Source organism: Lactuca sativa, chromosome 4 (assembly GCF_002870075.4).
Source record: "Lactuca sativa cultivar Salinas chromosome 4, Lsat_Salinas_v11, whole genome shotgun sequence".
Classification (NCBI taxonomy): domain Eukaryota; kingdom Viridiplantae; phylum Streptophyta; class Magnoliopsida; order Asterales; family Asteraceae; genus Lactuca; species Lactuca sativa.
The window spans coordinates 51858284-51869646 of NC_056626.2; the positions used below are offsets into that span (position 1 = coordinate 51858284).

At 37.7% G+C, this 11363-nt stretch overlaps 1 protein-coding gene across 1 annotated transcript; it reads left to right on the plus strand.

The window, feature by feature from the left end:
• The first annotated feature begins 422 nt into the window (after positions 1-422).
• Positions 423-1115, plus strand: LOC111904092 (uncharacterized). The gene has a single exon (XM_023899899.1). The coding sequence runs from the start codon at positions 423-425 to the stop codon at positions 1113-1115; it is 693 nt and encodes a 230-aa protein (XP_023755667.1).
• Positions 1116-11363: the final 10248 nt, after the last annotated feature.

Consider the following 11363-nt stretch of genomic DNA (forward strand, 5'->3'; position numbering starts at 1 on the left):
AAAAATTAAAAATATACTAAAATTTTTATTTTTTTCTCTATAAATAGAGTATAATATTGATATACTTCATATCTCATCTCAACCTTTCATTTCTAAACCCTTTTGATTTCTTTAATAAGATGAATCCAAATTTCGTCTTAAATCTTGATGATTCTCAAGACTATCAAAACTTTCAAAGTTATGAAACTTCACGGTTTTTCGCAAATCCCAATCAATTTCCCATCACTGAAAATGTTCAAACCTCACAAAATATCGGAAAAATCCAAGAGGTGATAAATGGGATGCTGATGAAGATATCGCTTTAATGTCAGCATATTGTATCGTTAGTGAAGATGAGAGACGTGGAAAAAACCAAAAGAAAACATCAATATGGGCACAAGTGAAGGAGCTATATGATGCAAATCAGGCGGAAAACCCAGGAAATGTCTCATAATGCAAACTCATCAGATGGTTCCGATTCATCGAATGTGAATGAATATGATGAATGGGAAGCACGAGTTGTTCAACAAAATCGACAACTTGATGTTATCATGAGTGAGTTACTCATAGGCATGCGAAACACGAGTGTAAGAGATCATCCTAGAGCAAGAAGGAGGTATTGTCATCGGGAACGTGAGCAGGGTGAGGCACGTTTGATGAAAGACTACTTTGTTGACAACCCAACATATGTTGAAGCAAAATTCCATGGTAAATTTCAAATGCAAAAACCACTATTTTTCCGCATAGTGGAAGCTGTTACAGGCAATGACCGATATTTTCAACAAAGACGCGATGCCACAGGCAAACAAGGTATTTCACCAATACAAAAATGTACTGCAACTATGAGGGTGTTGGCATATGGGACATCAACAGATGCACTTGATGAATATTTGAGAATAAGTGAGACTGTGAGAAGGGATGCTCTTGTAAAGTTTATGGAAGGTGTCATTTCATGCTTTTGTGAAGAGTACCTTAGAAGTCCCAATAGAGATGATTGGCACGACTGCTCCATGTTGGAGAAGAACGTGGATTTCCAGGTATGGTGGGCAATATTGATTGCATGCATTGGGAATGGAAAAACTGTCCCACCACTTGGGCTGGAAAATATGCAGGTAGAATCGGTAAGACAACAATAATTTTGGAAGCTGTTGCATCGTATGACTTATGGATATGGCATGCATGCTTCGGAACACCAGGTTCGTGCAATGACATTAACGTCCTCCAAAGATCTCCTCTTTTTGATGATGTCTTGGCAGGTCAAGCACCAAAGGTGAGTTACACTATGAATGATCGAGAAAATAATGTCTTGTTATCTCACTGATGGCATATATTTTTCATGGGCTGCCTTTGTCAAGTCAATAAGTTCTCCACAACTTCGAAAACACAAATTGTTCGCTGAACATCAAGAGGCGGCTAGAAAAGATGTTGAATGAGCATTTGGAGTTTTACAAGCTCGTTTTGCTTTTCTTCATCGCCCTTGCCTTGTGTGGGACAAAGATATGATGGGGAAAATTATGATTGCATGTATCATTCTTCATAATATGATAGTTGAGGATGAACGACACACATACCTTCATTATTATGATCCATCAGAATTTATAACTACAGAAGACGAAGAATCTTTTGAATACTCTACTCAATGAATTGGAGATCTATCCCGTTATATGACCAACATGGCATAAGTTAGCAATAGAGAAGCTCATAACGCTCTAAAAAACGATTTGATTGAGCATATATGGAAAAAATTCAGCATTGAAGAATAGTTTAGTAGTTTGCATCTTCTGTATTTATAACTTATTTTATCTATTTTATTAAGTATGTTTCATGAATGTAAAATATATTTTTTTTATTTTTTTTATTTAATTTTATTTTTAAAATAAATAATTTATTGGTTTCAAAATAAAATATTTCTTTTTAATATTTCTAGTAGTTTTTAGAAAAAGAAAATTTAAATTAAGTTATATTTTTTAAATAAAAATGGGTTTGGATTGGGTTGCTAATGAGTGTAAAAAATTAGATTGGATTAGATTGTATAGATAGAAGAAAGAAATTAGTTTTTTATTAGAAAAGTTGGGTTGAATTAGGTTGGGTTGCTAATGGGGGTGTGGTTTTACTTTAAATTACATGCGGTCTTACTTCCAAGTGAGGTACATTTTTTTGGGTAATATTAAAATGACGTTCAAGTAGTTAGCTTTTGTGGCGGTATCTAATAGAAAATATAGTTTGATTTATTTTAACTCTTTCCACCATGTTGAGATTATTCATTAAGGCTGAATCTTAGTGTTGGATTTAATCAAACCATTCCATAGGATTATGTTTTGAATTGAAAAAAAAAAAAAAAAAAAAAAAAAAAAAAGCTTATGATATATGGTAATTATAAAATGGCTAAAATATGACTTGTAATTATAATTTGATCCGCATATGGTCTACATATTTCAAAAGGATTAGCCGATTTAACTAATCTCTAAATATTATTAAAAGAGAAACCTTATGACATCATCTAAAACAATCTGAGCCGCTGATTGTGTTTTCTTTATAGGTTTTACACCCTTAGATCAATTTGCTTACGTCACCTTGATCAAACAAGAAGTCAATCTGTTATATTAGGAAATTAAATGTAGGAATTGAATGAAAATGATACTTGAATTCTTTCCAAACTTACAACTACAAAATTAGTTCCTTATTAATGTAAACCTTAAATTTAGGCTCTATTTCCATTCAAATTTGCTTTCCAAATATATTATATGTTGAAATCTCGGAAACTATTAATTTCAAATTTCAAAAGTTTCGGATATTATTATGAACTTATACACTTTGAAGCATAATATCTTTTATTTTAAGTTTAAATGAGATTTCAATTGATTACCTGCTAATTTTCATCATATTGACTTGTATATATATTTCAAACCTTTTTAATAATCGATTTACACAAACATTATGTCATAATTCCTCCGCAGAAACCAAATGCAAAAAAACTTCAACCTTCCCATCAGTCTGATTAGTCGAATAAATGTAAGTACTTCTTCCTTAAATCCATTTAATCTATAAGTTTGATATTGTTTACGAATTTATATGTTTTTACTCATTCGTATGGTTCTTTGTTGATTACTTATAATTTGGATGTATAATGTTGTTTTTGAATTTTTTTTGATGTTGTGTTTGGTTCTTGGTTCCATCTTTTTAATCGGTAACTATGATCATATTTTCGAAAATAGTAAACTCAATGTTAAAATTGGATGTTATATATAATGAAATTATGATGTTACATGTGTGTGTATACCTTTGTAAAAAGTCAATAGACAAGACAAGAGATGACATGACATAATATAACAGACGGGTTGTACAAAAGACATGAAAGCAAATATACCTTCTCAACAATTGATGTGAGCTTTAAAGTTAAATATAAGCATCTTGTGAATGATGAAAATAGGCTCCCGTATTCTTTGTTCAAAAAGAATCAGTACCATACATGGGCAGGTAAGAATGCACGGTATAATAGAAGTGTGTACTCAACTAGAGTCGGCATTTGATCCTGAAACACCAAAAACACCCCTCATAATCTTCTGAAAAAAAATCAGGTATACTCAAGGACCAAAAATGTAATTTACTCTAAACTTAAGTAAAAAAAGAAAAAAAAGAAAAATATAAAATTTGTTGTTATGCTATATGGTTTTTAGTTTTGGTTCTAAGGCAAAATGGTCATTTAAAAAAAAACTAACAGTTAGGCTATTAACTTAGGCAGTCATAAAAGTTTTATGAAACAGTGAAACAAGGTCCAAAAACTACAACCTGATTCTTTTAGGGACCAAAACCGACAACTAAACAAAGGGACCAAATATGTAAATTACTAAAAATAAATGAAAAAACTTTTGTTTATACTGATCCCCCCCCCCCCCACACACACACACACACAATTTTGAGGTCATGGTGGTGGATAAAGTTTCATCATTTTTGCCTCTAATTTGCTCTTTGCTTAATAGTAACGAATGTTCTTTGCAACTACTGGATCATTTCTTGCACATTCAGGATCCATTGATATAATCCTTATTGTATTTCAAATTCAATAACAAAATTGTAATTAATTAATTACTCATTAAAGTTAATAAATTATAAATTTATCTTACTTCCTGCTCATCCAAGTTTTCTCATTGCTATAGCATCAAGAAGCTGATCATATCGCATATTTTTCTAAATAAGAAACTCTAATATCAATAAAAAAAGCTATTTAATTTTGTAATAAAGTTGAATTTAAAAATAAGTAAATTAATAAATAACAAGAAGACGAACCTTGTATTACCATCATATTTTATGTTTTACCTCATCATCATATTTAAATCCTCCCATAATTTGAGGCATTGTGATTAACCAAAATGCAACAATGCTTGGATCTTTCATGCTATCAATAATATGTTTAAACACAAAAACATATATTTTGAAGTATTGAAGTGAGACAATTGTTACAAGAGGAAAATGGGTAGAATCGTAATTGACATTTACCTCACAAGGGTTTTTTGTTTTTTTCATTATGTTGTAAGCTTTGCATGGAGGCTCGATGATCTGCAAAGTAAATAAAACTAAGGGGGTGTTTCTCTTTTCCTTTATTAAACTCTGTAGTGAATGAATATATGAATAAAATGTTATATACTTAAAGATTGTAGATAAAGATGGAAAATAAAATGTGACATCCCCAAAATCTCGGCCAGAAAAGACCGATTTTTCATTTATGCTTTTAAATATTTTCAGAGTAAATCCTTTTTATTTGAAAGAGTTGCGGAATTTGTTCCCAAAACAAAACATGATAAAATAATATTTATCAAAGCATTTCATCAAGAGATGCATTTCATTATATAATCAAAACTCGGGATGTCATGTTCCGATACAGACCATAAAGCATAAACGATAAACATTACAAGTCATTCAACAAATATATACATATACAGACTTGTAAACAAAACAACAAGATGATCCATCCATCTTACGCCCTTGTGCTACTTCCTGTAATACAAATAAAACTGAGTGGGTCAGGCTTGGGAGCCTGGTGAGCATATAGGGTTTTCAACCCACAATAAATAAGTTACATTTAATTTCACCAACCAATCACTATCCCGATTACCCATTCCCGTTATCCTCACTTTACGTCTCTAAAACAACTATCTCAAGGGACCTAATCTAGGATTTTCATCGGGACGGACATCACTGCGAAGGGGTTTCCTCAACAATAGATATCCTAAAGGCAACCATGAGGGGGATAGAGTACACCGGTGAACACATCGTTCACAACACCTACAGGTTATGAACCTGCTAGTGTTCCACTGGACTGTCTAGAAAGAGTCCGTGGTCGTTATCCATACTCCGCTGAATAACTAGATCAACAACAACAACAACATCGAGGCCTCTCATCTGTTTATTACACACCAACTATCTACCCATGTTCTACCCAACATATTAGTAGATAAAAATATATATTTTCATACGTAGTTTAAAGAAAACCTGTATAGCATGCTTTAATCAACACATATGTCACATAATAGATGAGGCACACACACATAACACATATCTCATAAAGAAATAAGCAGATCTATAAGATAGAAGAGAGTGAATACTCATTCACACATAACACAACCAAATATATACACATAGCACGTATTTTTATATAAAATACTTCGTATTATTGTATTAGAAGAAATAACTACACACTCACTTGATCAGAAGACGATCCGACAGCACTACGGCTTATAGAAGTAGTAATCCACAGCAGATCTGGAAGATCTCCTCGAAAATCGAACTTCTCGCGGGCAGAGCTTCGACTCGGGAACCGCGCTTCTCGGGATCTTCGGGATCTCGGGACTTGCCTCGGGGCTAGAGTATGATACCGGGACTTCGGGGTAGCTTCGGCACGAAAAACGATGCAAAAGACTAGAGAGAAGAGAAGAAAATGAACAAGAAATGAGGCTGTCTTCGGATCCTTTATATAGAGGCTGGAACCTCGGAGTACGCGGGGCGTACTGCGTTACGCGGGGCGTACTGCCCAAAACGTCATTGCTTACGTATCCGAAGTGCTCGAGTGTGAGTGTCAACATCCCTCAGAGTACGCGGGGCGTACTCGAGTACGCAGGGCGTACCTCGGATCAGATCGGTGACTCCTTCGGATAATGCTTCCGAATTTTGATTTAAATTTAAATACAAAATGATTAATAAACTTCGGAAATTCATAACTTCTTCATACGAACTCCGTTTTCGACGTTCTTTATATCCACGGAAAGGTGAGACCATGCTCTACGACTTTCGTTTAGACTCCGTCGGCTAATTTTGACTTTATTTTTATTAATTATTTTTAATAGGCCGCGACAGAAACTTTCGTTATAAATTCATAACTTCTTCGTTTGACGTCCGTTCTCGCCTAACTTTTTATCGCTTCGATACCAACAATGAGATCTTTGATTCTCATTTAGATTGCTTCGGCTAACAACCGCTCGATCTCAATTCGAGTATTTCAGGCTGTATACCGCTAAGCCGGAACTTCGATAAATCATAACTTCCTCATACGAAGTCAGATTTGGGCGTTCTATATATATTCGGAAACCTCGTTTCAACTACTACAACATTAACCAAATATATTAAGTTTATTTTTACACTTAAATTTTGACGCTTATTTTTATTCTTAATTAATCAAACCACATAATTAAGCAATTAAGCACAAAATACATAATACTCAAATAATACATTCTTATTATTTCAAAACGGGTTACAAAGGTTAACCTAGACTATTATATTGCTAAAAACGGCAAGCCCGGAAACACAGGCGTTACAATTCTCTCCACCTTAGAATGATTCCGTCCCCGGAATCACACATCAACAAACAAATGCGGATAGCGACCCATCATGTCACTCTCCGTCTCCCAGGTGAGATTCGGCCCATTCGTGTGTTTCCATCGGACAAGCACTAACCCAACCATCTTGCGTCGCAATTTCTTAGTCTTTCGGTCAACAATTGCCTCTGGTTCTTCAATCAACCTTTTGTTCTCATCAATTCTCAATTCAGAAATTGGAATTATGTCGGGAACTTCTCCCGTGAACTTCCTCAAATAACACACATGAAAAGTGTTATGAATTCCATTCAGTTCTTCTGGTAGTTCGAGCTTGTAAGCTTGGTTCCCAATCCTCTGAAGAACTTTAAACGGTCCAATAAACCTTGGACTTAACTTTCCCCTTTTACCAAATCTTATAAGTCCCTTCCACGGCGAGACTTTAAGCAAAACCGAATCTCCAACTTCAAAAGTCATCGGTCTTCGCTTTTTGTCAGCATAGCTCTTTTGACGATCCTGAGCCGCTAACATTCTTTCCCTAATTATTTTCAACTTTTCAGCAGTTTGATGAACCAACTCCGGTCCCATAAACTGCTTTTCCCCAGCCTCAAGCCAACAAGACGGCGTACGACACTTCTGTCCAAACAAAGCTTGGTAAGGTGCCATCTTAATGCTCGAGTGGAAACTATTATTATAGGAAAATTCTACCAACGGTAAATCTCAGCATATCTTCAAGTGTTTGTATCGTTCGTTCGCTCTGACCATCAGTCTGCGGATGGTAAGCTGTACTTAAACACAACTTGGTACCCAATTCCTCTTGTAGACTTTTCCAAAACCTCGATGTGAAACGGCTATCACGATCTGACACAATCGTTAATGGAACACCGTGAAGCCTCACAATTTCCTTCACGTAAGAATTCGCAAGCTTCTCCATAGACCATTTCTCCCTGGCCGCTATGAAATGCGCACTCTTAGTGAATCGATCAACGACCACCCAAATCATGTCGTGACCATTCTTTGTTCTGGGCAGTTTAGTGAAAAAATCCATAGCAATGTCTTCCCAATTACCCATAGGCACAGGCAAAGGTTCTAAACTCCCATACGGTTTCTGATGTTGTGTCTTGACTCTCGCACAAGTCACACACTCGGCCACATACTTTGCAACATCAAGCTTCATCGTCGGCCACCAGTAGTAGGGTTTCAGGTCCCTATACATTTTAGTGCTACCCGGATGAATCGAGTACATGGTCTTGTGAGCTTCTTCCATCAGAAGATCTCTGACTCCTCCTGTCTTAGGTATCCAAATCCGATCTTGGAACACCTTCAGTCCATGACTGTTTACACCGAACACCAACGTTTTGCCCAAACGTTCCTCCTTTCTGTCATTCTTCTTAGAAGCTTCGCTCTGAGCTTTCTTTATACTTTCCAAAATAGTTGAGACAACTTCAATTCTCAACGCTCTTGGCCTTTTCCTTTCGGGATTGACTTTCCGACTGAGAGCATCAGCAACAACATTAGCTTTACCGGGGTGGTAAAGTATCTCGCAGTCATAGTCTTTAAGTAATTCTAGCCAGCGTCGTTGCCTCATATTCAATTCTTTCTGATTAAAGAGGTATTGGAGACTCTTATGATCAGTGAAAAGTTTGCACTTCGTGCCATAGAGGTAATGCCTCCATTTTTTCAGAGCGAAAACTACCGCTGCCAACTCCAAATCATGAGTCGGGTAGTTCTTTTCATGCTCTTTCAGCTGTCGAGACGCATATGCTATCACCTTTTCTCTTTGGGTCAAAACACAACCCAAACCAACACCAGACGCATCGCTATAGACAGCGAAGTCTTCAACTCCATCGGGTAGAGAAAGTATCGGTGCCTCGCATAGCTTCTTCTTTAGCTTCTCAAATGCTTCCTGATGCTTCTCACCCCAAGCATAAGTAGCTCCTTTGTGGGTCAAAGCTGACAATGGACTAGCGATCGAAGAAAAGCCTTGGATAAACCTTCGGTAATATCCGGCTAATCCTAAAAAGCTTCGAATCTCCGTGGGACTTTTCGGTTGTTCCCACTTCGTCACAGCTTCGATCTTCGCTGGATCAACCATTATCCCTTCTTGGTTGACCACGTGACCCAAGAATTGGACTTCACGAATCCAAAAATCACATTTGGAGAACTTAGCATACAGCTTCTCCTTCTTCAAGACTTCTAACACTTCTCGCAAGTGTCTGCCATGCTCCTCCTGGCTTTTCGAGTAAATCAGAATGTCGTCTATGAACACTATCACGGATTTATCAAGGAACGGGTTACAAACCCTATTCATCAAATCCATGAACGCTGCTGGAGCATTGGTTAGTCCAAACGACATAACCAAGAACTCGTAGTGTCCATATCTAGTTCTGAATGCAGTCTTCTCGATATCTTGCTCTCTTACTTTTAGCTGATGATATCCTGACCTAAGATCGATCTTCGAGAAATAGCTCGAACCTTGCAATTGATCAAACAGGTCATCAATCCTCGGCAACGGATATCTATTCTTTATTGTTGCCTTGTTCAGCTCTCTGTAATCGATGCACATTCTCATACTTCCATCTTTCTTCTTTACAAATAACACCGGAGCTCCCCAGGGCGATGAACTAGGTCTAATGAAACCGTTGTCCAATAACTCCTGAAGTTGCATCATTAGTTCCTTCATCTCCGTCGGTGCTAATCGATAAGGTGCTTTCGCAATTGGCGTTGTTCCTGGCAACAAGTCAATACGGAATTCCACTTGTCGATCAGGCGGTAATCCAGGAAGATCTTCGGGAAATACTTCCGGATAATCACACACCACTGGAATATTCTGCATCACCTTCTTTTCCTTCTTAGCATCAATCACGAATGCTAAAAACGATGTACACCCCTTGGTCAAACATTTTCTGGCTTTCATCAATTAAATGATTCCAGAATTCACTCTGCGTTTATCTCCATACACCATAAACGAATCTTTCCCAGGCGGGTTTACTTTGACTATTTTCTTCTTGCATAAAATTTCGGCGTCGTTGGCGCTAAGCCAATCCATTCCCAATACGATGTCGAAACCATTAAGTTCGATAGGCAATAATTCCTCGTGGAACTTATTCCCATTCAGATCAATTAAGATGTTTTTCATGCGATAGCTAACAGGTACAAACTTGCCACTAGCAACTTCGACTAATAAAGCATTATCTAGTCTAACAACAGGCAAAGCTAGCTTCCTACCAAATTCATGCGATATAAAGGAGTAGTTGGCTCCAGAATCAAATAAAATTTGGGCAGGCAATTCGTTAACGAGAAAGGTACCTGAAGCGACATCAGCTTCATCTTTAGCAGCTTCCAGTGTCATCTGGAATGCTCTCGCCTTTGGCTTTGGCGGAATGTTGGGTCTAGCTGCCTTCTTCTTCTTCGGGCAGTCCCTCGACATATGACCCTCCTCACCACAACCATAGCAAACTTTCTTTGTGAGGGTACACTCATTGGCATAGTGCCCTGGTTTTCCACACTTGTAGCATGTGTTCGCCACCTCACATTTTCCATGATGCTTCTTCTTACATTTGTCGCACCATTTCGCTTCACCTCCACCTCCCCTCGAACCAGACTTCGAGAACTTGTTTTTCTTGTTGGACCCTGAAGTTCCATCGAACTTCCTCTTTTCTCCAACATCTATTCTTTCCAGACCCTTTTCCTTCTGCTGGGCCTCCACATTCTTAGCTGCACGAACAGGCGTTTTCAGAGTGGTTGCCATTTTGACTGTCGGACCAAAGTCAGCAGGCAATCCGTTAGCAAACCTCTCAATCTTGGAGAGTTCCGTCGGCACTAGGTACGGAAACAACTTCATCTTCTCAGTAAATGCAGTAGCATAGTCATCTATGCTCATCTTCCCTTTCTTCAAGTTTTGGAACTCATTGTTCAGATCAATCAGATCTATCTCCGAACAATACTGCACCCTTAACTGTTCCAAGAACTCCTCCCATGACATTTTCAGGGCTTCTCCTCGTGGCATAGTATCTGCCAACAACTTCCACCAACTCAAGACTCCAGTCTTCAGTTGTCTAACCGCAAATACGGTCTTCTGTTTGTTGCTACAGTCGCAACTTTCAAATACCATCTCCATTTCGGAGATCCAATCCATTATCTCAACAGGCTTTGGGCTCCCAGAAAGACTTGGCGGTTTGGCGCCCAAGAAATTCTTGTACATACGCCCATCCTTGTTGTTTCTCCTTTCCGGATCGTTCCTTCGTTCCTCTTGAGTCCCAACTTGACTCACCATGCGACTATTGTTCCCTTCCTCCGATTGCTCGGGAATCAATTCCGGTTCCTCAATAGGTATGATAGGTTCATCCCTATTATTATGCAACATTTGTCGCATCTCCTCCCTTTGTTCGGCTAGCATAGCCCGAATCATGGCTTGCACCGCAGCCATTGTTATTGGTTTTGGTGCTGCTGCTACAACAGGTATTTGCTCAATCACTGGCGGTTGATTCCTGTTTTCATCTGCGTTTCCAACGCCACTCCTTGTTCTCACCATTTTTGATCTACACACCGAATAAGGTGAAATTAGATCCTCATTCA

Excerpts from the sequence above, each read along its gene's own strand:
- LOC111904092 (XM_023899899.1), top strand. The coding sequence starts at position 423 with ATGTCTCATAATGCAAACTCATCAGATGGTTCCGATTCATCGAATGTG.